The sequence below is a fragment of the Microcaecilia unicolor genome, chromosome 3, assembly GCF_901765095.1.
Source record: "Microcaecilia unicolor chromosome 3, aMicUni1.1, whole genome shotgun sequence".
NCBI lineage: Eukaryota > Metazoa > Chordata > Amphibia > Gymnophiona > Siphonopidae > Microcaecilia > Microcaecilia unicolor.
Window position 1 is genome coordinate 100,764,851 of NC_044033.1, and position 26,672 is coordinate 100,791,522.

General features: G+C 47.5%; 1 protein-coding gene across 4 annotated transcripts in view; it reads left to right on the forward strand.

Annotated features, from left to right (window-relative positions):
- PPP4R3B (protein phosphatase 4 regulatory subunit 3B) overlaps positions 1-26,672 on the forward strand; it is a 245,534-nt gene that overhangs the window by 104,102 nt on the left and 114,760 nt on the right. For all 4 annotated transcript variants that reach the window (XM_030196214.1, XM_030196215.1, XM_030196211.1 and 1 more), the window contains exon 6: positions 11,153-11,269. In XM_030196214.1, coding sequence (XP_030052074.1) covers positions 11,153-11,269 — 117 coding nt within the window. The remainder of the gene's footprint in view (positions 1-11,152; positions 11,270-26,672) is intronic.

Here is a 26,672-nt window from a genome sequence, read left to right on the forward strand (position 1 = left end):
TTGGCCATGTTCAGTTTCAGGTGGCGGTTGGACATCCAGTCAGCAATGTCGGATAAGCAGGCCGATACTTTGGCCTGGGTTTCCGCAGTGATGTCTGGTGTGGAGAGATAAAGCTGGGTGTCGTCAGCATAAAGATGATATTGGAAACTATGAGATGAGATCAGCGAGCCCAGGGAAGAGGTGTAGATTGAAAAATAGAAGGGGTCCAAGGAAAGATCCCTGAGGAACTCCGAAAGAGAGCGGGATGGGGGTGGAGGAAGATCCATGAGAATGTACTCTGAAGGTACGTGGGAGAGATAAAGGAGAACCAGGAGAGGACAGAGCCCTGGAACCCAAATGAGGATAGTGTAGCAAGAAGTAAATTATGATTGACAGTGTCAAAAGCGGCGGATAGGTCGAGGAGGATGAGGATGGAGTAGTGACCTTTGGATTGGACAAGGAACAGGTCATTACAGACTTTAGTGAGTGCTGTTTCTGTCGAATGTAGAGGGCGAAAAACCGGATTGAAGCGGATCGAGGATGGCATGAGAGGAGATAAAATCAAGGCAGCGGCTGTGGAACGGCGCATTCAGTATCTTGGAGAGGAAGGGTAGGAGGGAGATGGGCGGTAGTTGGAAGGGCAGGTAGGGTCCTAGTGATGGGTTTTTTGAGGAATGGTGTGACTACAGCATGCTTGAAGGAGTCAGGGACAGTTGCAGTGGAGAGAGAGAGAGGTTGAAGATATGCAGATGGGGGGGGTGACAGTAGGAGAGATGGTGTTTAGGTAAGTTAGTGGGGATGGGATCAGAGGAACAGGTGGTGCATTTCGAGGAGGAAAGAAGTTGGGCGGTTTCCTCCCTCGGTGATATCAGGAAAAGAGGAGAAGGAGGCCTGGGTTGGTTGGTTGAGGGAGTGGGTTAAAGGGTGAAGAGGAAGAGTGGCTTGGTAGTGAATTTGAGGTTGATCTTCTGCACCTGGTCGCGGAAGTAGTCAGCCAGTGATTGAGGGAGAGAGTGAGGGGGTGGGAGCGGAAGGGCAACTTTGAGGAGGGAGTTAAGGGTGGCGAAGAGACGACGAGGTTGGAGCCGAGAGAATTAGTCAATTGGGTGTAATAGTCCTGTTTGGCAAGGAATAGGGAGGACTGGAAGGAGGATAGCATGAATTGTGTAATGAATGAAGTCGCTATGGGTGCGAGATTTCCTCCAGAGGCATTCAGCAGATTGGGCGCAGGAGCGAAGGTATCAGATGCAAGGGGTCAGCCAGGGCTGGGGATTAGTACGCCTTGTGGGACGGGAGATGGATGGTGCAAGGGTGTCCAGAGCAGAGAAGAGAGTGGCATTGTAAGTAGAGACAGCCTTGTCGACAGACTCGAAGGACATGATGGACGGGAGGAGATTAGAGATACTAGAGGGATAAGGTGGGAGGGTTGACAGCCTGGAGATTCCTGAAAGTAGTGATTAGTGTTGGGCGGGACTGAGGGGGAGGGTGATGAAGTGTGAAGGTGATCAGGTGATGATCTGAGAGAGGAAGAGCAGAGGCGCAGAAATTGGAGGGTGAGCAGGTAGAGGAGAGGACGAGGTCAAGACAGTGGCCAGTTTGGTGAGTAGGGGTGGTGGAGCTCAGATGGAGGTTAAAGGAGGATGTCAGAGGTTGAGGAGCATAAGAGTCGGATGGGTCGTCAGCGTGTATGTTAAAGTCTCCAAGAATGAGGGACGGAGATGAGGGTTCAAGAAAAACAGAGAGCCAGGCATCGAAGTCAGTAAGGAAGGAAGAGGGGGGACTTATCAGGGGGGGGCGGTAAATGGACTGCAACTCTGATGGCAGCGGGTAGAATAGAGACGGATGAAGTTGAACTTCAAAGGATGAGAACCAGTGAGACTGCGGTAGGAGGAGGGGTTGAAAACTACAGGAGGGCGAAAGTAGAAACCAGACGCCTCCTCCGCGGCCAACTGGGCGGGGAGTGTGGGAGAAAAGAGAACCTCCATGGCATAGGGCCGCAACTGAGGCAGAGTCATCGGGGTGCCCAGGTTTCAGTTAGGGCGAGCAGTTGAAGGGAACGGGAGATGAGATCATGGGTGAAGGGAAGTTTTGTGCAGGACCTGAGCAGGCATTCCACAGGGCACACGAGAAGGGGAGGAGGAGGGGAATAGAGATGAGATTGGAGACATCCCGGAATCGTTTGCATGGATAGGACGAGGACAGGTGTTTGCATGTATAGGACGAGAGCTGATGTGGAGGACCAGGATTGGGATTAATGTCCCCAGCGGAGAGCAGGAGGAGGAGTAAGAGAGTACGGAGAAGAGTAGGAGGCGCGCGGCACCTAGAGCGGAGGCCCTGAGTGGATCGGAGTGGACCTGGGAGTCACCCCAGAGAAGGCTGTAAATGATATGCAGATGAGCTGCAAGTCCTCCACAGCACCTGACAGGCAGCCGGTGGTAGAGTGGGGCACCTCTCAGCTGAGGAAAAGGCTTACCAGGGGTTAGGCCGAAGCCAGCATTCCTCCCCCTGAGGGTCGCCTTTTGGCAGGCTTTTCATTTCTTCAGTCACAGGCCTGTGCTGCCTGTCTGTGGCTGCAGGGCACTCTTCTCTTTACCGCCGTTCTCTTTGGCAGTCCCTTTTTGATGGCATATTTCTGTCTGCTCTTCTTCCTGCTCCAGCTCGAATGTTCCCACTGAGGCCGTTGCATTTGCGATGGGTCTTCCTTCAGTCCAGCCTGATTGGAGCGTGGCTGTTCGCCACGGCAGTTCTTCCTGCACAGGAGTTTCCGGTTAATGGAAACTTTTGAGTCTGGTTCAGAGTGCCAGTTTGGGCAGTTTTGTTTTCTTCTGGATACGGATGTTGGACCTGACCATTCTCTTTCCTTCTGGGAATTCTAGTTCCCGATTCCCGCCTTTGGATGTTCTGGAATGGCTTGGCTTGTTTTCCCTCTGTGGTGCTGGAGCTGCACAGTGTTTTTTGTTGTTTTTTTCAGCGATTGAATTACTTTTTTCCCCTTCTGGTTTTGGGTTCCTCTGTAGGGCCTATCAGTGATTCTTTAAAAAAAACCAAAGCAAAACAAAAAACAAACCTTCTGCTACCACTTTGTTAAGGCATGGGTGTGCATGTCCCCATGGGTATTTTTTCAGGTCAGTTTTGGTTAATGGACAGTCAGTCCCTGCTCTTTTGCAGTTTTGACCATGTCCGTTTTACTTTGTTCTGTTTCTTTGGGAAATCCATTTATTTCTTCTTTTATTTTGAGGGACACAGCATTTTCTATGCCTCTTCCTTCTTGAGGTGTTGATTTCCTGTCATTTTTATGCTAGGAGCTGGGCTCCTCTTGCTGTGGACTGTGGCTCTGGTTTGGCATTCTTGCCATTCACCCTCTCCGGGGGTTGAGTTTTCATACATTTCTGGAGGTTCAGACTTGCTCTCTTTCTGGAGGACGACCCTTGCTCCCTCTCTGGAGGTTGGGCCTAAAGCCTCGGACTGTCGTGCTGAGGCGGCCTCGATCCGTCTCTGGTTGTTGTCTGGTTCTGTCTGTACAAGTTGCACCTCCCATTTTCTCTCATCCATTTCTTCTTGTCGAGAGTTTCTTTATCTCTAGGGATGGGACCATGTCTTGTTCCTAGAGGTGAGGACATTGCCTCCTCTCTGCTCAGGGAGTGGGAGGCTGTCCCTTTATGTGGGATGTGTTTCCATCTTAGGCTGTGTCCTGGCTTCTGGACAGGCAGCAGACCTCCGTCTCTGGCTCTTGGGTGGGGCTCTGTTCCTTCATGTTGAACAGGCCTCTGCTACTGTTTGATAGCTGGAGCGTCGTCCGTGGGTTCCTCTACTGCAGGCAGTTGCCCGTCTTCCAGGTGTTGAGGTTTTCCCATCTCCAGATAGGACTGCAGTTCCTCTTGGTCTTGATGGTTTGTTCCTTCTTTGTTGGTGGAACCTGACCTCTGCCTCGGAGGGGAGGACTTCTCCGTGTTCCTCTGAGGGTGTGGACTGTCTGCCTCTGGGTGGCAGCCTGGCTTCCTCTTTTAGCAGACTATTGGTTCGGGTCTCTTTCGGTTCAGTCTTGAAGCTCCCTATCCGCAGCTCCAGCGGCAGCTCAACACAGTTTTTCGGTTTGGAGGGTGGTACGTTACTTCCTCTTCTGTGCCTTCGTTGACAGCCGATGAGGTAGTTGGTTCCTGTGCAAGTCCTTTTCTCTCTGTGGGGCTTTTCATGGGCGAAGTTGGGATCTATTTACTTCCTTTGGTCAGTTGTTAGGGTCCCACTCCTTTGTTCTGAGCTTTTTGAGCTCCGTAGGCTACTTCCTTAAGCTGTTCTGGGTCCCTGGGCACTGGCTTCTTTCCAGGTGCCTCTACTTTTATCTCTTTTCAATTGGGGCATTGCTGTTCTTCTGTTTGTGATGTTCCTTTCCCTCCCTGATGCTGTGACTGCTTTGCTACATCCCATTGGTCTGGACTGGTCTGGTATCAATGACAAGGAAGGAAAAATTATGTTCTTACCTGATAATTTTCTTTCCTTTAATCATACCAGATCAATCCAGACGTTCAGTTTTCTTGGTTTGCTTCATTGTTGCTTTTTCTAGGGCTCAACATCTCTGTGTCAGTGACTGTCTATTTTCGGCTTCTGAAAGTGGGGGCCATTTCAGGAAGACAGGATTTGCCCTTGCTCTCCGTGCCACTTTGTGATGCCAACACTATATGGCTCTCGATTATCTTTCACTGATGAGCCACTTCTCTTGTATCAGGGGTACGTCTGCATGACAGACAGACTGAGTGGTGCCCCTCCTTCCTTTTTGATGGGTGGTTTGGCTGCCCTTGTTTGCGTCAGTACCCCAGAAGGTTTCTCAGCTGGGTGCTGTTGGATTTCCGGTGACCTCTGTTTTCCTGTTTCCTGTGTTTTTTCTTGTTTGTAGCAGTTGAGAGCTACATTGCTTGGCTATTCGAAATACTGAGCATGCCAGGCTGCACGATGCCCTTAAGAGATAAAGCACTTGGAAATATTTTCTATGTCTCCTTCCACTGGTGGATAGACATATAACCCATTCATCTGGACTGGTCTGGTATGATGATTAAAGGAACGAAAATTATCAGGAAAGAAGAATTTTTCCTTTTGCTGTGCAGACGATATCCAGATTCTTTACCGTATCCCACCTAATCACAGTGATCTTTTCGAGCTCAATCTCTGCCTCCAAAAGCTTCTTCATGGCTGAAGGATCACTGTTCATTCCTTAATTCTAAGAAATGCGACGTCATTTGCTCTGCTGAGCCCCATTCGGCCATTCCTCCTGCTCCACAGATTGATCAACTTTCTCTCTCCTATAAAGATTCCATCAAAGTCCTTGGTGTCTTCCTTGACCATCAACTCACCTTCAAGACTCAATGCCATAGTCTGTTCTTCATTCTACACCTTTCATTGTATTCTCTCTGTTCGCTTTTTTCTCCCATTCTCTTCTATTCGTACTCTGCTCCTTGCCCTGGTCATCACATCTGGACTATTGCAGCTCTCTCTATGCTGGCTTGCCACTATGCTGCATTAAACACCTTCAGTTAGGACAGTCTACAGGCAAACGATTACTTCATAACACGTGTTTAACCACATTAGTCCACTCTGAACACTGGCTGCCTTTCCTCTCATATTCACTTTAAACTTTTGACCCTCACTTGCAAAGGTCGCTTTCCCCACACCCTTGACTATTTACAACTAATGAACTCATAGTACTCATTCCCAATGCTCCCTCCCTCACACTCCGGTCCTCCAATGCTGGTCTCCTCTCCCTACCTCCTCCTACTCTCATTCGTCTGGATGTCACTTGTGCCTCTGATTTCAGTTACATTGGTCTTATGCTCTGGAACTCCTTCCGCAGATCCGCTCTGAACCCTCTTTCAATACTTGCAAACCTGCTCTCAAAACTCATCTATTCTGATTGGCTTTTCCATTTTGTAGTTGTCTTCCTGTCTTTCCCTTTTTTTTATATTACTTATATATCTCTTTCTAGCTATCCATTGTTTTATATTGTACCTGGCTTGGTTTTGGTCCCTTGCAGTTTATAATATTAATAAATAATATTGATGATGGTTTTCCTTGACTTTTCATTGTAATTCCATGTCCCAGCTCACTAACCAATTCTTGAAAATTTCTGATGTCATCCATGCATTTTTGTTAGCATGATAACAAAACTGGTAAACTTTCCATACTAATCCCTTTAAAACACTGAGACTTTTCACGTTTCCCAATAACTAGTAGCTTCCGTTTATCAGTTCCTGACATGTTGGTGGGAGCAGCATAGAGCACTGTCACATGATCCATTGCTTTCTATGAACCTGACAGTGTTGCATGTTCAGGGAAACTTTCCAGTGTGGCATGTTAAAATAAACCTGTTTGTCGGCATTGTAGATGTCATTCACAAAAAATGTTGGTACTTATAGCATCAGCATTGGCCTTCTCACTTTGTGCCTTCTTGAATTGTATCCTGAACCTGCATTTCCATCAAGACAACCAACCATCCGATGCTTTAAATTGTTGTGACTTAGTTTTCTAGCTAACTCCTCCGACTTGCTTTTCACTATTGGCCCACTTACAAGCACACCTCATCCAGTTACAATTGAGAACCATTGATCAAGGGCCTCTTCAACATCTGAATCCTTACCTTCATGCTTTCGTTTTTGGGAAATTCCCGGGTGTTTCATGTAATGTCCCTTCATTTCTCAATTTTGGCACTCCAGTTATCTCTGCTAGTTGGTTTTTAAGTTGTTCAAGTAAGGCAGTTTTGTCTGCAATTATTAGAGCTCTTAGGCATTTTAAATTCACATGCCACAGGTTGGACGCGAAACACCCCACAGTATCATGTGTATACAAATGCAGCTGCCTATTTATATTTAATTTTTTTTTGTTACATTTGTACCCCGCGCTTTCCCACTCATGGCAGGCTCAATACGGCTTACATATTGTATACAGGTACTTATTTGTACCTGGGGCAATGGAGGGTTAAGTGACTTAATGAGAAAGTGATGTACTGTGGATGTTGCTAGCCAGATTAAATGGCACAGTGTACCAAATAAGCAAAACCTTTTCTGGTTATAGTCTTTGTTTTTCTTCTCCAGGGTTTGGATCAAATAAACAGCTTCCCCAATTAACCGGTGTCCCAATTAACCAGAATCCACTGTATTTTCCAGTTGTTGAATGGGCCTCTGGATATAATAGCACCTCTCTTCTGTTTAACCATGGTGACAGTTTGAAGCATATAAATATAAGAAATGATGGTAGATAAAGACCATGTGCTGTACGCAATGTGCACATTTACATCAACCGCTAAACTCTACAATTCCTTCCTCTTAGTTCTTTGTATTTTTCCTATGCGTTAGGTTGCTGCTGGTTGCTTCTTCTCCTGCCACTTTGGTGCTAAATGCAAAATTTGAACCACATGGTTTCAGCCAGTTCGTGTGGGGACATATCATTGTTGCCCTTTGTTAGATGGTCAGCTGGTGTTCTCGTTGATATTTGAGAGCTTGCGGCAACCATATTTTCTGCCTTGCGGCATGTCTGGCTTCTCCCGTAATAGATAAAAATCTTCCAGTCTGTTGACTTTTTTCCAACGAAAAAAACTAATATCTGAGTTCAGGACAGTCCCAATGTATGTGGATTCCCCAAGGTCAATGAGGAGCCGCAGGCTTAAGCAACCATTAGGCCTGTTGATGTCACTTTCTCCGGGAGTAGGGATGTTTAATGTAAAGAACTTTAAGTTTCCTTATTTTTTATTAACTTGTTAGTGCTATGCAAAGATAATCCTGACCATAACATTGTAAATATGTTAAGGTCAGGGTTATTCTCTTGTTTTATCTAAATACCTAATTGATTCTTGTTCAGAAGACTTCCTTCTTGTCCACTTAATTAAGATAAGTCTATAAATAAAGCATGTGCTGAGTGGGGGGGGGAAGCAGGAGAAGAGGTGAGTAGTAGGTAGGCAAATAACCTAGCTGCATTTTATTTATTTATTTATTACCTACCACTTACATGCTAATAAATCTGTCAAAGAAGTATAGAAATTAAAATCCAACCACCCCAAAGTTCCAAAGAACCCTTGACACTAATAAATCATCATTTCCTATCCTATTATAAAAATACAAAATCACATTAAACAAGCGCAGGAGACAACTTACTCCACAATAAAGGGGCAGCATCTGAAAAAAAACCCCATGAAACCTCCAATGTGTGTCCCTAATACAGTGCATGGTGGGGTCCACTAAAAGTGCTCCCTGACTCGCCAAAGAGGGCAATTCAGTATATAATCCATGCAGCCTGTCCAGTAAGTAAAGGCTGCACTGGTGATCATCTTGTTGCATTAAAAATCAATCTAGCTGGTACATTTTGAGTGACTTGTAAACGTTACTTCAAATGTTTCATCATACCCAAATTTACAATAATCCAAACTTGGTAAAACAGTTGAACTACCAAAAGAAATAAATCTAAAGGTAGTAAAGGTTTCAAGTACCTCAAATTTGCAGTTTGTAAAAAAAACACGATTAATCTGTCTTTCCTCCAGTCCTTCGAGGAGGCTATGCAAGGTCCCCAAAATAACTGTGACATCAGCGGAATAGGGGGGAGATACCCTCCACCATCAATACAATATGATTTGGGTACTTAATTGTCCACATCTTACCTGCAGGTTTATAACAGATTACAAAAGAATATTAATAGAGCACAAAAAGAAGAAACAAAAAATGAAATCATATTTTAGCAACTAAACACTTTTTAAATAAGATTTCAGTGACTTCCTAAACCTCATATATGATTACTCCATTCTAATTTTAGATGGGAAAGAATTCCATTGTTTAGCAGCTTGATAAAAGAAACAGTAAAATGTCTTCTGTATCTAATGTGTTTGAGGGAAAATAAAGCACGAAATTGTCTCAAGAAGTTTGGAGGGAACAATATACAAGTCATAAGTGGGAACTAGACCCTGCCGGATCCTAAAAACCATAGTACAGAGTTTAAAATAACGAGTATGCATGGGTAACCGATGAAATTTGATAAGAACGAGGTTTCCCTGTCAGAACATTTAGCATGGCAGAGTAACCTAATCACAGCATTATACAAACTCTGTAGGTGTGAAAAGGAAAGTTCAGTGCAGCCAATAAACAGATTACAGTAATCTAAGGCAGATAACACAATAGCCTGAACTAATATTTTCAATTGATGAAAAACAAATAGTTCTGATATGCCTGATCACCTTTACTTTATTAAAAAAAAAAAAAACCCTCTGTCTTCTCTTTAAGTTCAAGACCATTAGTTGTTTACAGTTATCAATCTTTTGAAGAGTAGTGTTCAACTTATCCAGCATCCCTTCATCACATATCTTCCAGGGAAGAAATCATTGAATATGATCTGCATATTAAGAAAAAGCAGTCAAATTTAGTTGTTCAACCAATAATGCCAGCAGGTGTAGAAAGATGTAGTGGAGGGAGGCAGGAGCCCTAGGGAACTCCACTAGACAGGGTATGGAAAGCACTGCTGGAATGGCTCATTACAACTTTAGTGAAGTGATGAAGCCAAAGACCTTAATTCAATCTAGAGCCACACCAGTAATACCAACTTCTTTTCATCTAACTTCTTTTCATCTAGAAAGCAAAAGTCTGGTCAACCAAATCAAAAGCAGATACTGAGTCTAATAAAATCACTAAACCACATTGTCCGTGATCTAAACATCTTTGAATCTCATCCTGCAGTGTGATCAATACTGTCTGTGCTATAGTAACATCAAAAACTGGATGGTATATCCATTAAACTTCTAATCTCTTCTACAGAATCCTGCAATTCTAGAAAAAATACATGCTCCAAAATCTTAGCCAATAAAGAAAGATTAGTAATAGGTCTGTAAGTTTTTACAGGCCATCAAATCTGTCAGATTTATTTTTTTTAAGCAAAGGTGTTGTGTTATGGTAGCCTGTTTTAATCAGAGTGCCAGTCCCTTCCTGAAGTGATTGGCAATAGTGCCTAAAAATATAAAGATTCATGTGGTAGTGTTTTTCCACAAGTTTGGTTCTTTTAAAAGAATCATACACACAATTTACCTAGTCACTCTCCTGTCCCAAAAAAGAATCCCTCACAAATTCTGTTCAACTTCTGCTCTGTGCATTCCCTCAAAAACAGAAAACTTGAAATTAAGGTTAGCAAACCCAGATGGACTTAATAAAGGACATTGGTTTTCTCTCATCGGATATAGGCCCTTATAGCTTTCAAGTTTTACTGTCTCTGGCACATTTATCATTGCCTTCCCCACCTCCTTTCCCTTTAATAAAGTGTAAAGACATATGCAGGCAAACTAAAAACTTGCTGACTCTGTACTATTTAAATGCAGTTCAAGCTTGTGGGTCCATGTTGGCCTTAGGAAAATACCTTGACAGCTAGTCACAGATGTGTTAGTCCAGTTAAAAGGAATTGCTTTAATTTGACTCTTCTTTTTACATGTACAAGTGGATTAACAAGGTGATCACAATATGTTGGTGAAACAATTCAGTAAAGTATTTAGGAAAATAATCTTCCTGTATCCCACCTAACAGCCCTTAAGTATATGATCTAACCTACCTCCAAATTCTTGTGCTTCTGCAACTATAACAACTGCAGAATCTGTATCTTGCTGTGAAACAGTGAAAATTATTTCCTTTTGCTGATGTGCTCAATCCCGACAGCAAATTGCATGAATCAAAAATAAGGCTTGTGGCATGAAATGCTGTAATTGAAAATGGTACAATATGGTACCATCGCAGTTAGTTTGGAAAGATGAAGGTAGATGTATAGGGAAGGGAAGAATGGAAAGGAAATCCAAGAGGGAGAATTGCATAAGGAAGGAAGGGAGCGAAAAGTACAGGGAGAGATGCATAGAATGAAGGGGGTGGAAAAGAGATCAGTAAAAAGCAGGGTGGGATGGATTGATGTGATACTGGGAGGAACAGAGAAGTTACTGGGAAAAAGGGTAAACTAAGGGAGGAATTTAAGGAGGAGAAACTATTGTGACAAGTTCGTCATAGAGAAGAGTAGGAAATAGCCAGTTCATTTCAAGTGTATACTATAACACTGTAGATTAATTGGTGTACCATTTCACTATATAGTTTGGGCAGCCATATTTACAAATTATATCTGTGTGCAACATATATTTTTCAAAATGCAGATTTTCAATGTCTTAAATTTATCTTTTTAGGTTAACTTTTTCAAGGAGTTCTGCGCATTTTCTCAGACATTACAGCCTCAAAACAGAGATACATTTTTCAAAACTCTGGCAAACCTGGGAATTCTTCCTGCCCTTGAAATTGTGATGGTGAGTGCAGGTTGGATCACATGTTTTGACGCTCTTCTAGATGTTAAGTTTAATTTTCTTTCCTATATAGTTAAAATAACATTTATAAAATGCATTTTCTTTTCTCCTTAGACAAACAGGACTTGTATGGTGATTTCCCTCTCTTGCTTATAGAGAAAATAGTTGTCTACTAGTGACAGATATTCTCTGTGAAAAGCAGGGTACAGACCTTACTGCTCCCATTTTGGAGTTGTATATTATATACTAGTAAAGAAGGCCCGTTTCAAAACGCAATGAAACGGGCAATAGCAAGGCCCGAGTTGCAAACCCCGTCGTTGGCAATTGAACCTTCACGGCCCTCCCACCAAGTTTTGGACTCCCTCCTGCCTCCGATTGCAGCCCCCTCCCTTCGCGTTGCTGCCTGGACCCCCCCCCCCCCCCCCCCCCCCCCCCCCCCCCCCGAGGCACGACCCTGTGGGCGCCACCTTTGGCTCTGGAAGGCATGGCCCGAAGCATCTGCGTACCTGTGCTGAGCGGGGTGAAGTTGTTTTTTAGGGCTGCGGGGTGTTCCTTGTTGACGGAGCGTCTGTTGACGTGTCTGTGTGTGCGACTGATGTCAGACGCATGCACAGACGCGACAGATGCTTCTTCCTCAAGCCAGGCACCGCAGGCAAGAGGAGAAGTTTGTCGGCGTTAGCGGAGGTAGGGGAAGGGTTGGGAGGGAGGGGTGGTGTGCAGAGGGGCGCGGCGGGGGGGCCCAGGGGGCAGTGACGTGGAGGGGGCGTGTTGGGATCGCAGGGAGGGGACTGTGTAAGTGGTTGTTAGGGGCATGACGGGCCTTGAAGTGGGAGGGATGGAGGAAGTGAGATGTGGGTGGGTGGGGGCTGGTGTGTTGATGTCCATCTGTGTTGCGCCCTCGACGTCATGACGTTTGACGCGAGGGCGGGGAACACAAACACAGTGAGTTTCATGGCTTCACCACCATGAACTAACGAACCCTTGAGGGAGTGTGCAGATGGCCTCATCCGGTTTTGTCTTCAGAACGTTGAGGTAGCGTTTTATGTACAGATGGGGCGTGGCTGAGGGCGGGTCTGTGAGTGAGGTTGAGTGGTCCTGATAGCCTAGCCTATGAAGACTACAGGAGTTCAGTGCATCAGTGCCTTGGAGTGAGCTTCAGAACGTTCGAGGTGGGATTTATTTATATAAATTAAATATAATAATCTTGAATAGAAATAATCAGTCAGCATATGTGCTAAATGGAAGAATCAAAATAGGAAATAGTTTTAATGTTCCAAAAAAAAAAAAAAAAGAGAGAAAATCTCATGCAAGCTGACAAAATAGAGAAAGGACAGAAAATCAAAGAAAACTAATAAAAGGAATATTCAGGAAAAGAAAAACACTCGAGCATCTTAGGTGATGAAATACAAGGGATCTTTATCACTTTTATCAAAATACTAGTAAAAGAGGCCCGTTTCCGAAAGAAATGAAACGGGTGCTAGCAAGGTTCCACGCCCCCCTCCCTACCTCCCTCCCTCCCCTCTCTCTCTCCTCCGAGTTCCAGCCCCCCTTCCCTCCGAGTTCCATACCCCCCCCCCCCACCTCCCTCCCTCTCCTCAGAGTTCCACGCCCAACCTGTTAGTGCAGGCCATGAGCATTTTAAAGATTTCCTATCCGGAGGACGTCTCTCCCTCAGCCTCTGCTGGCTCTGCCATTATGCTGGGGACGAAACGCCCGCCTAGAACCTTCCACGTGCATGAAGCCATGCACACCTTGATTTCGGCTCAATGGGATTTTCCAGATGCGAGCCTTAAAGTGGCTAGGGCTATGTCCCGCCTCTATCCTCTGCCTGAAGGTGAACGGGAGGCCTTTCTTTGGCCTACCGTGGATTATTTAATCACTGCAGTGACTAAGAAAACGACGTTGCCGGTGGAAGGTGGCACGGCCCTAAAGGACGCCCAAGGCAGAAGATTGGAGGTGGCTTTAAAGTCCTTCGAGGCAGCTGCTTTAAGTTTGCAGGCCTCAGTTTGCGGCTCCTATGTGGCCAGGGCTTGCCTGACGATTGTGCAGCGGGCTTCCCCCTCGGATCCTTCCTTGAGGGCTGATTGGCCAGCCCTGGAATTGGGCTTGGCCTACTTGCCAGACTTGCTGTATGATGTCTTGAGAGCCTCGGCTAAAGGTATGGCTCAGACAGTCTCTGCACGGCGCTGGCTTTGGCTGAAGCATTGGTCTGCTGACCACGCCTCAAGTCTCGCCTGGCTAAGTTGCCTTTTAAAGGCAAGCAGCTCTTTGGGGTCGAGCTGGACAAGATTGTGACCGATCTCGGCACGTCTAAGGGCAAGAGGTTACCGGAGGTCAGGGCTCATGCCAGTGGTGCCCGCCCCGGTTCCTCCAAAGGACGGTTTCAGGAAGCCCGTCGGTATTGCTTGGGCAAGTCGGGCTCCTCTGCCCCGTCTTCCTTCAAAAGGAACTTCTCCCCCAAGCAGCATTCCTTTCGCAGAGACCGCTGTCCCGGAGGTGCGTCCTCCGGTCCTCCCCCAGGGTCTCGTACCCAATGACGGGGCCCTGGTCCATTGCCCAGAGCAGATTGGAGGAAGCCTATCCTCGTTTCTGGGCGAGTGGACCAGGGTAACTTCAGACGCTTGGGTGCTGGAAGTCGTCAGAGACAGCTATGAGCTACAGTTCTGCCGACCCTTAAGAGACGGGTTTGTGCACTCTCCCTGCAAGTCTCCGGTCAAAGCTGTGGCAGTGCAGCAGACTTTGGACAATCTAATCCGCCTGGGTGCGGTCGTTCCGGTGCCAGAAGATCAGCTTGGCAAGGGACGTTACTCCATTTACTTTGTGGTACCAAAGAAAGGAGGTTCTGTACGGCCTATCCTCGACCTCAAAGGGGTTAATCGGGCCTTGAAAGTTCGACACTTCCAAATGGATACTCTCCGCTCTGTTATAGCGGCAGTGAAGGCAGGGGAGTTCCTGGCATCCTTGGACATCAAGGAAGCTTACTTGCATATTCCCATCTGGCCTCCTCATCAACGCTTTCTGCGTTTTGCAGTCCTGGGCCGACACTTCCAGTTCAGAGCCCTCTCGTTCGGGTTGGCTACTGCTCCGCGGACCTTCTCCAAAGTAATGGTGGTCATCGCGGCCTTCCTACGCAAGGAAGGAGTACAAGTCCATCCTTATCTGGACGACTGGTTGATCCGAGCCCCCTCTTATGCAGAGTGCGTTAGAGCTTCAGACCGGGTGATTGCTCTTTTGAGCTCCCTGGGGTGGATCATCAACTGGGAGAAAAGCCAGCTGCGCCCGACTCAGTCCCTGGAGTATCTGGGAGTTTGTTTCGACACCCAAGTGGGCAGAGTGTTCCTGCCAGACAATCGGATTGTCAAGCTTCAGGCTCAGGTGGAGCAGTTCCTAGTAGCCTCTCCTCTTCGGGCTTGGGACTATGTGCAGCTGTTGGGCTCTATGATGGCCACGATGGAAGTAGTAGTGCCCTGGGCCAGGGCCCATATGAGACCTCTACAGCACTCTCTGCTACAGCGATGGACTCCAGTGGATCCTTGGATCCAGCGGTGCGCAAGGCACTGAGCTGGTGGCTGAGGCCAGACAAGCTGTCCGCAGGAATGCCTCTTTTGACCCCGGAGTGGGTTGTCGTCACGACGGACGCCTCTTTGACTGGCTGGGGAGCCCACTGCTTGGGAAGAACAGCACAGGGGCTCTGGTCTCCTGCAGAGGCAAAGTGGTCTATCAACCTCCTGGAACTCAGAGCCATTCGGTTGGCGCTTTTGGAGTTTCTCCCGGTACTGGCGGTGAAGCCAGTACGGGTCCTGTCGGACAATGCCACGGCTGTGGCCTATGTCAATCGCCAGGGAGGTACCAAGAGCGCCCCTCTAGCCAAGGAGGCCATGCATCTATGCCAGTGGGCGGAAGCGAACCTGGAACAGCTGTCGGCGGCCCACATTGCGGGAGTCATGAATGTCAAGGCGGACTTTCTCAGTCGCCATACTTTGGATCCCGGAGAGTGGCAGCTATCGGCTCAGGCGTTCTTGGACATCACGAAGCGCTGGGGCCAGCCGAGCCTAGATCTGATGGCGTCATTGGCCAATTGCCAAGTGCCGCGCTTTTTCAGCAGGGGACGGGACCTTCGATCTATGGGAGTAGATGCTCTTCTCCAACAGTGGCCGACACAGGAGCTTCTCTATGTATTCCCGCCCTGGCCCATGTTGGGCAGGGTGCTAGACCGGGTGGCAAAGTATCTGGGCCGGATAATCCTGGTGGGTCCGGACTTGCCCGGACGTCCCTGGTATGCGGACTTGATCAGGCTCTCAGTGGACGGCCCTCTGCGGCTGCCAGCGGAGCGGGGCCTGTTGCATCAGGGTCCCTTGGTGATGGAGGATCCCTCCCCCTTTGGTCTTAAGGCCTGGCTATTGAGCGGCAGCATCTGAGGATGAAGGGCTTCTCAGACAAGGTCATCGCCACTATGCTGAGAGCGAGGAAGCGCTCTACTTCTACTGCTTACGCCAGGGTTTGGCGTACCTTTGCATCGTGGTGTGAGGCAGGCTCTCTTTCTCCCTTCACTGCTCCAATTTCTTCAGTGTTGGCGTTCCTGCAAGAAGGTCTGGAGAAAGGCCTGTCGCTCAGTTCCCTTAAAGTCCAGGTAGCGTCTCTGGCTTGCTTCAGGGGTCACCTGAAGGGTGCTTCCCTGGCCTCACAGCCAGATGTGGTGCACTTTCTCAAGGGAGTTAATCACCTACGCCCTCCTCTGCACTCTGTGGTGCCTGCGTGGAATCTCAATCTAGTGCTAAGAGCCTTGCAGAAGCCGCCTTTTGAACCCTTGTCGAGGGCATCTTTGAAAGACCTGACGTTGAAAGCAGTCTTTTGGTGGCTATCACTTCAGCCAGACGAGTTTCCGAGCTCCAGGCGCTATCATGTCGAGAGCCCTTCCTGCAGTTCACTGAGGCAGGAGTGTCTATTTGCACGGTGCCTTCCTTCCTGCCCAAGATTGTTTCTCGTTTCCATGTGAATCAGCAGCTCTGTCTACCCTCCTTTCGTAGGGAGGACTACCTAGAGGAGTACTCTGCTCTCAAATATCTAGATGTGAGACAAGTCATCATCAGATACTTGGAAGTGACCAATGATTTCCGGAAGTCGGATCATTTGTGCTGTTCGCAGGTTCTCGTAAGGGTCTGCAGGCATCCAAGCCTACAGTGGCACAATGGGTCAAGGAAACCATTGCAGCGGCTTATGTGGCCGCGGGGAAGGTGCCGCCTATCCAGCTGAAGGCTCACTCCACTAGAGCACAGGCGGCCTCGATGGCAGAGGCCGGGTCAGTCTCCTTGGAGGAGATTTGTAAGGCGGCAACTTGGGCATCGGCTCATACCTTCTCCAGTCATTACCGCTTGACTGTGGCTGCTCGGGCGGAGGCCCGGTTTGGAGTTTCAGTGTTGCGGTCAGGGATTTCTATGTCCCGCCCTGGGTGAGTACTGCTTCGGTACATCCCACCAGTCTTTGGATTGATCGGCATGATATGGAAGGTAAAATTATGTATCATACCTGATCATTTTCTTTCCATTAATCATAGCTGATCAATACATAGCTCCTCCCAGATATCTGTACTGTTTATATTCTGGTTGCATTTCAGGTTCAAGTTTAGTCTTCAGTTCCTGTTCAGGAGGTCTTCGTGTTCAAGTTTGTTTGATTGAATTCTTCAGGAGTTCACACGATTTTGTGATACAGTGAGCTGCTGCATTCCTCTCCCCTCCGTTTTTAGGGGCTGGATTGAGACCTAAATTCTGCCGGCGCTCCCTCCCGCTTCGGCGGTGTTAGGATCAGCCAGCTCCTCCCGCGGTTGCGGTCGCAGGATAAGCCAGATCCCCCCCGCATCGGCTGGTGTGGTGTCCCTCCCCCGCTCCGTGGGGATGAGCTGGATGGATTCCCCTCCCCCACTTGTGTGGGGATGAGCTGGGTTGATTTCCCTCCCCCGTTTCGGCGGTGGTGAACTGGGCAGAGTGTCCCTTTGTGGGTGTAATTCTCTAAGTGCTGAGTCCTGTGGATGGAGCTTTGATATCGACATACTGAGGAGTTTCCGGCAGCACATGACCACATATAGGGAGGCAAAAGGATTGCTCTCTATCTTCACTTGCTGGTAGATGGACACAACCCACCAGTCTATGGATTGATCAGCTATGATTAATGGAAAGAAAATTATCAGGAATGATACATAATTTTACCTTCTCCAGCAGGCAAGAAAAGATAATAACTATCTTTTAGAACAGTTCAAGCCTAGCTACTATCCTTTTTATACTCTTGGCTGTTAAGTTTCTACCTCTAGTGAAATTTTCAGTTTAAAACTATAGGGAAAAGGGATTGTACAGTATGGAAACTAGTTAATAATACTTGCTTAACTGTCTCTTATATTTTTATTTTCTTTCTAAGACTGAACTGGGCCCTTCTGTGCTTTGTAAAAACTATATGCTAATGCTGTGGTAGAAACTTCATGTTTTAAACCTATGGGGAAGAGGTTATAGAGACTAATAAAGTTAGCTTTTTTTTTTTATTTTAAAATTCTGTGTATCAATATCCTACAATTCCTCTTTTAAACCGTAATCTTTGAGCTATGGCAGAAACTTCAAGTTTTAAACCTATGTTCTCCCTAAAAACTTGTCTTTCTGTCTGGACTATACTGTAAGCTTTATAGAGTTTCTCAGTTCAATTTTTATCTTCATATTTCTATTTGCATCCATGTCATGTACAAAAGTAAAGGAAAAGTAATTAGCTACTTTAAACCATTAAACCATAATCAGTAATTATTTTCCTAGGTGGTTTATTTAATTACTATAACTACTTTAAGCTGAGAAGTAAAAATAGCTGCAATTAATTACTTTTCATGAGTAATCAGCACAACATTAGTTATAGAGTACTTGAAGGGAAGTTTACAAGTGTTTGACTCCTAGACCTGCTTGATAGTAACCTTGAAGAATCTCCCATGGCTAACTGCTGGCTAACCATTACTAGGTCTGGAGACAACTTTCAACGCGGCTTGTTCTTTTTCAGCCTGTTATCCTGGTACATCTCCAATCACAGATTCCTCCTTTGGTAAGTCTTCTGGCCGCGAGGTGTTAGTGCCATCTTCCAGCATCAAGGTCAATCGAGTTGTACTCCTTTCCAAGCACTCAGGCCCAGATGCACTAAACGTTTTTGATCGTTAAATGAGCCCTCAAAGTAGAATTTCCTATTCTTTCCATGGACTAAAGCCCATTTTCCGACGATAGTAGCAGTAGCAGCTAACGAAAACAGAATGCAGCTGAGCAATTCTTCTACAAACCCCATTGAAATGACATGCACTAACCTTTTCCGATTGGTTTACCGCAGGGAAAGCGATTGAAACGCCGTGAAATCTAACGAGAGGTCTGCACGGGCTTGGAAAAACTATAAACAAACCTTGAGCCAATCCCAGCCCATAGCTGTGATAAACGCACTGTGATTGGCTCAGCACAGCGTGTTGTGACACTGCTCCCCGCTTCTCCCTGCAGCATAAATCCAAGCTTCTGGCACGTTAGAAAAAATAAATAACCCACAAAACACATGGCTCCCCGCTTCCCCCTGCAATAAAAAAGAAAACACCGAAGCAAAAGAATTGGGAGGGTGCAAAGGTGCTCGTCATGAGCGTCCATTATGGATAGCCTTGGCCCCCCCCCCCCCCGGCACGAAAAAACTCCAATTTTAGCAGCCCCGGCCCTCCTCCCTTACTGTTCTTCTGTGTATTCTCCCACACTAGCTCCGCCTCCCGCCATGCTCCGCTCCCGTGCCCCTTCTCCGCCGCCCTCCCCTTAGGTCGTCTCCGCCGCCGCTCCCCCCCTCCAACGACCCCCCCCCCCCTTTGTCTTACCGGCCCGTGCAGCACCTCTCACCTCTGCTGCACGGGCAATAACAGCTGATCGGCGATTCAGCAGGTCTCCCTCAGACGTCCCTTCTTTCTTCCTGGGCCCGCCCTCCTCTGACGCAGGTAAACTACTATGTGAGAATTTTCACTAGAATAAAAAAAATAGTAAGAGCCGAGCCTCATGCTCCTGTTGCTGATCATTCTGTTTATCTTGTTCCAATGCTTTACATTCTATGGTATAATAATGGAATAACATTTCATAGGTAGAATAGTAATTTGTTATAAATCTTAATCAGTGTGTTATTTGGCATGGCTGGTTATAGGGACACCTTAGCACTGATATATGTCGCGTGCTCGAGGACCTTGGCATACTGTCAGGCTTCTTCCCTGGGAGCACTGGGTTCGTGAGCCCATGGGCCACTACCGTGGAGCGGCAGTGGCAGGCAAGATCACCTCCAAGGTAGAGATGAGACAAAACTGGACCGGAACCCCGGACTGGAGTTCTACACCGGAATACATGGAACTGGAACGCACCGGATGGGTGCGCACTGGAGTGGAGCCCGCTGGACTGGAACACACTGGAGGGCCCCACAGGACTGGAACATACAGGAGTGAAACCCGCTGGACTGGAACACACTGGACTAGGCTTCACCTACGCTTGACCACCTTTCCCCGAGGGTTGAGCCCTCAGGTTCGGGCGGCCGGCAGGGCTTACAGGAAAAACCGGAACTGGAACTTGCAAGCAGGAACAGCAGGAATGAGGATCCAGGAGTGCCCCCTGGCACCTCGGCGAAGGCAAGGCAGCCAGGCAGGGAATGTCCGGGTTCTGGCAGTCGGCAGGTTAGACACAAGGACTAGTAGACTGTACCCAAGCTAATAGGAAAGCTATGCCCAGGCAAACCAGTCATATACAGGAAACATACACTAGGTAACTCAGCTATACACCAGCTAACAAGTCATACACTGGAAACAAACACAGAGAACTAGCAAAGCTATACACAGGCTAACAAGCCACACGGTGCCTAAGCTGGCTAGTCTAACCCTAGGAACAAACACAGAGAACTAGCAAAGCTATACACAGGCTACCAAGCCACACGGTACCTAAGCTGGCTAGTCTAACCCTAGGAACAAACACAGAGAACTAGCAAAGCTATACACAGGCTAACAAGCCACACGGTGCCTAAGTACTACTACTACTACTACTATTTAGCATTTCTATAGCGCTACAAGGCATACGCAGCGCTGCACAAACATAGAAGAAAGACAGTCCCTGCTCAAAGAGTTTACAATCTAATAGACAAAAAATAAATAAAGTAATCAAATCAATTAATGTGAACGGGAAGGAAGAGAGGAGGGTAGGTGGAGGCGAGTGGTTACAAGTGGTTACAAGTCAAAAGCAATGTTAAAGAGGTGGGCTTTCAGTCTAGATTTAAAGGTGGCCAAGGATGGGGCAAGACGTAGGGGCTCAGGAAGTTTATTCCAGGCGTAGGGTGCAGCGAGACAGAAGGCGCGAAGTCTGGAGTTGGCAGTAGTGGAGAAGGGAACAGATAAGAAGGATTTATCCATGGAGCGAAGTGCACGGGAAGGGGTGTAGGGAAGGACGAGTGTGGAGAGATACTGGGGAGCAGCAGAGTGAGTACATTTATAGGTTAGTAGAAGAAGTTTGAACAGGATGCGAAAACGGATAGGGAGCCAGTGAAGGGTCTTGAGGAGAGGGGTAGTATGAGTAAAGCGACCCTGGCGTAAGATGAGACGGGCAGCAGAGTTTTGAACCGATTGGAGAGGGGAGAGGTGACTAAGTGGGAGGCCAGCAAGAAGCAGATTGCAGTAGTCTAAACGAGAGGTGACAAGGGTGTGGATGAGGGTTTTGGTAGAGTGCTCGGAAAGAAAGGGGCGGATTTTACGGATGTTGTAAAGAAAGAAACGACAGGTCTTGGCGGTCTGCTGGATATGAGCAGAGAAGGAGAGAGAAGAGTCAAAGATGACCCCAAGGTTTCGAGCTGAGGAGACAGGGAGAATGAGAGAGCCATCAACAGAAATAGAAAACGGGGGGAGCGGGGAGGTGGGTTTGGGGGGGAAAATGAGAAGCTCAGTTTTGGTCATATTTAATTTCAGGTGGCGTTGAGACATCCAGGCAGCAATGTCAGACAAGCACGCTGAAACTTTGGTTTGGATGCAAGGTGAGATATCAGGGGTAGAAAGGTAGATTTGGGAGTCATCAGCATAGAGATGGTAGGAAAAGCCATGGGATGAGATTAATGAACCAAGGGAAGAAGTGTAGATAGAAAAGAGGAGGGGACCAAGAACAGAACCCTGAGGTACGCAGACAGGCAGAGGGATAGAAGTAGAAGAGGATCCACCAGAGTGAACACTAAAGGTGCGGAGGGAGAGGTAGGAAGAGAACCAGGAAAGGACAGAGCCCTGGAATCCAAGTGAGGACAGGGTATCGAGAAGTATGCTGTGATCGACAGTGTCAAAAGCAGCGGAAAGATCAAGAAGAATGAGGATGGAATATTGACCTCTGGATTTAGCCAGTAATAGGTCATTGGAGACTTTAGTAAGCGCAGTTTCGGTTGAGTGGAGAGGGCGAAAACCAGATTGTAATGGGTCAAGAATAGCATGTGAGGAGAGAAAATCAAGGCAGCGGCGGTGAACAGCACGCTCAAGTAATTTGGAGAGAAAAGGAAGGAGGGAGATGGGTCGGTAATTAGAGGGACAAGTAGGGTCAAGTGAAGGCTTCTTAAGGAGAGGTGTGACCACAGCATGTTTAAAGGCAGCAGGGACAGTCGCAGTGGAAAGTGAGAGGTTGAGAATGTGACAGATAAAAGGAATAAGAGTAGGAGAGATGGCATTAAGAAGGTGGGTGGGAATGGGATCAGAGGAACAGGTGGTACATTTTGAGGAAGAAAGGAGAAGTGTAGTTTCCTCAATAGTAACTTCAGGAAAGGAGGAAAGGGAATGAGGGGAAGGAGAGAGAGGGGAACGGACTAGTGGAGGGAGAGGTGGTGAGGTAGAGAAAGCAAGGTTTATCTTTTCAACATTGTTGTGAAAGAATTCAGCAAGGGTCTGAGGAGATAAGGGGGAGTTGGGGGAGGGGGCACCTTGAGGAGAGAGTTCAATGTGGTGAAGGGAAGTCGAGGATTAGAGCCAAGAGAGTTGGTCAGTTGGATATAATAATCCTGTTTGGCACGTAAAAGAGCAGATTGGAAGGAGGTCAGCATGAACTTAAAGTGTAAGAAATCAGCAAGGGCCCGAGATTTCCGCCAGAGGCGTTCGGCGGAGCGGGTACAGGAACGTAGGTAGCGGATATTAGAAGTCAGCCAAGGTTGGGGTTTTGTACGCCTTAGAGGGCGGGTCATCAAAGGTGCAAGAGTGTCTATAAGGCAGAGGATAGAGTATTGTTGTAAGAAGAAACAGCCTCGTTGACAGACGTGGATGGTGCCACAGTAGAGAGGAGGTTTGAAACATGGGAGGATAGAGATGAAGGGTCAATATCGTGAAGATTCCTAGATAAATTAGATAGGATAGGACGGGACTGGGAGGGAGGAGATTTAAGCCTAAGCTGGCTAGTCTAACACTAGGAACAAACACAGAGAACTAGCAAAGCTATACACAGGCTAACAAGCCACACGGTGCCTAAGCTATCTAGTCCAACATAGAAACTCACACAGAGCAAACACTGAAACAGTGTACAGAGCACTCTATACACCAGGGCCCTTAGATGAACAATGCAAAGGCCAGGGCTGTAATCTCTAAGTGATTAATAAAGCCCTTCCACACCAGAGGCACAGCTGCAGCAATCACCTTGCATCCAAACAGAGACTTGACACACACAGAAGTCAGCCCAGCCGGAGCCATCTTGGATACTGGCATCGAGGAGTCGGCGGCAGCCATCTTGGAAAAGGCATAGCCCACACAGGTGAGGTTCAGCAGGGCAATCAGCACACAGAGCCAGAGAGAAACTAAGACAGAGACAGACACAGAGACAAGCAGAAGCCAGCACAGCCACTGACTCCCAGAAACAGGGTAAGTCTGAGGGTGGTCACGGCCACAGACGTAACAATATATTTGTGCAGATAAATAGATGGAGACCTGTGGGCTGGGAGGGTGGAGACCTATGAGAGGGGCGGAGGTTGTGAGGTGCCACAAAAAAATTGCTTAGAACATGAAGGGTGCCATGAACTGAAAAAGTTTGGGATACCAATGTACTAGCTAGTTTAAAAAAAAAAACTTCTTGATAGGTATGAAGCACTGGTGAATTTAAAAAAAAAAAAAATGTAATCCTTGCCTGTGGGGTGGAGTAATGCCATGGATCAGTTAATCCTAACTTATAAACTGCAAAGTAATCCCATGGTCTTGGCAGCTTTTGTTTGTGAGAGGAAGAACAATCTGGAAAATACTCTAAAGTAGATTAAATTTTCCTCCAGTAATATAAGGTGCTTTCAGATTCCATCAGTACATCAGCCTAGTGTGGTGAAAAACCTGGGTGAGTTCAAAGAATTAAAGCAGCATGGTCCCGAATTTAAAACCTGCTTTAGACCAATTGCCTTTATTTTATGGTATTGATTTAATGGCCAGAGTTAGATGGTTAGTGAGTATGGCAACCCCTTTATTTTCTACAAGGCTAATGAAAAGCCTGCATATTTTTTTTCCTACTTTAGAGTTTTAATGACACCTTGTAGTTCAGAGGGATCTCCTGTAGAAATGTACTGTATCTGGGTTTTGTTTTGTTTTCTAGAGAGACTGCAAAACTTTTTCTGTTTCACTAGGTTTTGGAACCCTTTAACATTCAAGAGAGCAGACTCTCCATTAATTGGCCACATTTATTTTTGTTACATTTGTAGCCCCACGCTTTCCCACTCATGGCAGCTCAATGTGGCTTACATGGTGGCAATGGAGGGTTAAAGTGACTTGCCCAGAATCACAAGGAGCTGCCTGTGCCTGAAGTGGAAATTGAACTCAGTTCCTCAGTTCCCAGGACCAAAGTCCACCACCTAACCACTAGGCCACTCCTCCACTCCCATGTGAGGGACAGTTCAACATAGGAAAACTACACAGCATGAGATATTCTTTAGGTTCTGTGCGTGGCAGCCATCACAAATTCAAGAATATTCTCTGTAGTTTATGTTCTTAGATTCTTGCTTAGTGTATGGTCCTTGTGAAAAGGTTAAAAAAAAATTCCGCTGTTCCCCACAGAATATTAAACAGTGTTTTGTGTCCTAGTGGCCAACTGTTGGGCACTCTTTCAAGAAGGAACATTAATAATAACTTTTACTTCCTTGTCATCAAGCAGATGAAGCCATTACATATGGGTTGTGTCCATCAACCAGCAGGGGGAGATAGAGAGCACTCAACTTTTCACAGTGCCTCATGGCCAGCTAGCTCCACTGCCTCTTCAGTATTCTCTATCTCCCCAAGCAGACCCTCTACCTGCCCCCCCCCCCCCCCCCCCCGGTGGATCCTGGCCTTTGGAGTTGGCTTTGCCTGTTTCTTATCCTCCTGATAAACGCAGAAGGGCTAATTCCCCTTCTGAGTGTGGCGCCCCCTCCCCCCCGTGGTCGGCTATTAGGATTCTGGAGGAGTCTGACAGAACTTCTTGTGCTGAGGAGCCAGAGTTGGGTGCAGAATTGCCACAGGAGCTTGATGATCCGTCTACGGTGAGGATTTTCCACCGCGAGGAGCTGCCAGTGCTTATTTCAGATGCCTTACAAGCCCTCTCGATTGAAGATCCTGGAGTGGCACAGCCTCCTCTGTTAATCCAAGGATAGCTAGTACTAGAAAGCCTGCTCAAGCCTTTCCTTGCATGACTCCATCCACAGATCTTATTTCGGACTCAATGGGCTGACCCCGAGGACCTTTGAAGGTTGCCAGGGCTAAGTGGCAATTATACCCTCTGAGTTAGGAACATTTGGCTCGCTTTGCAATGCCTAAAGTGGATGCCCTGGTCACGGCTGTGACAAAGAGAACTACCCTCCCTGTTGAAGGAGGTGTTGCCCTGAAGATATTCAAGACCGCAGGCTTGATTCAGCTCTGAAGCGGTCCTTTGATTTGGCAGGTCTCACTGTTGGGCATCTGCATGCAGTTGTTATGCTGCTAGAGCCTGCCTGGCTTGGTTACAGCAGGCAGTGGAACAGCCCGGTGATGGAGCGGAGACCTTATCTGAAGTGGCTCCGCGGATGGAGTCGGCCTTGTCCTTTTCGCTGACGCCCTTTATGATATGGTCCAGAGCTTCGGCTAAACAAATGGCTGTAGCAGTGGCGGCTCGCCACACTCTTGGTTACGACATTGGGCGGCGGACATGGCCTCTAAGCAAAGGTTGGTGAAGTTGCCCTTTCAAGGCCTTTTCCTGTTTGGTGAGGAGCTGGGAAACATTGTTAAAGGCCTGGGGGATTCCAAACCTCAGCGCTTGCCCGAGGATAGGCCGAAGCCTCCCACTAAGGGTCAGGCGGTCCGCTCCTCTTACAGACCTCGCTTCCGTGAAGCTAGAAGGTACCGCCCGGGGCGTGCTGCTGGGTTCACTTCGCGTGCCCGCTTTCAGCAGAGAAACTCCTTTTGCTCGGACAAACGTTCCACAGCTGCCGGTTCAAGGCCTGGAGTTCAGGGGCGACCCTCTCAATGATGGTGCGCCAGCCCCCTCCTCGTTTCCTGTCATCGGAGGATGACTTTCCCTCTTCGAGGAATGGGCCAAAATCTCCGCAGATCAGTGGGTCTTGGACCTGATCAGAGACTGATACCGAATAGAATTCGATGCCCCGGTGAGAGACGTGTTTGTGGAGTCCCGATGCAGTTCTGCCGCCAAACGGGCGGCGGTAAAGGAGACTTTGCACAGTCTGTGCCAGATAGGGGCTGTGACCCCGGTGCCTCCCGCCGAACAAAGTCTAGGCCGCTACTCCATTTACTTTGTGGTGCCACGAAAAGGCGGGTCTTTTCGCCCGATCCTGGACTTAAAAGAGCTAAACAAGTCCTTAAGGGTGCGGCATTTTCACATGGAAACCCTGCGCTCCGTCATTGCGTCGGTACAGCCAGGAGAGTTTCTCACGTCTCTGGACCTGAAAGAAGCTTACTTGCACACACCAATTTGGCCCCCACACCAGAAGTTTCTGCGGTGATGGGAAAACATTTCCAGTTTCGGGCTTTGCCTTTTGGCCTTGCCACAGCTCCCCGAACCTTCTCCAAGGTAATGGTGGTAGTAGCTGCCTTTCTCAGGTGAGAAGTATCCTGGTTCACCCGTACCTAGACGACTGGCTCATCAGAGCAGACTCAGAAAAAGAGAGTCATCTAGCTACAGCCAGAGTGGTTTCAGTCCTTCAATCTCTGGGCTGGGTCGTCAATATGGCCAAAAGTTACCTGACCCCCTCGCAATCTCTAGAATATTTGGGGGCCAGGTTCGACACAGCCTCGGGCTATATGTTTCTTCCCGAGCAAAGGCGGTGCAAGCTTCAGAATCAGGTCCGTCTGCTCTTGAGGATGCCCCGCCCGCGAGCTTGGGACATTGTCCAGCTGTTGGGATTGATGACTGCCACCTTGGAAGTGGTGCCATGGGCGAGAGCG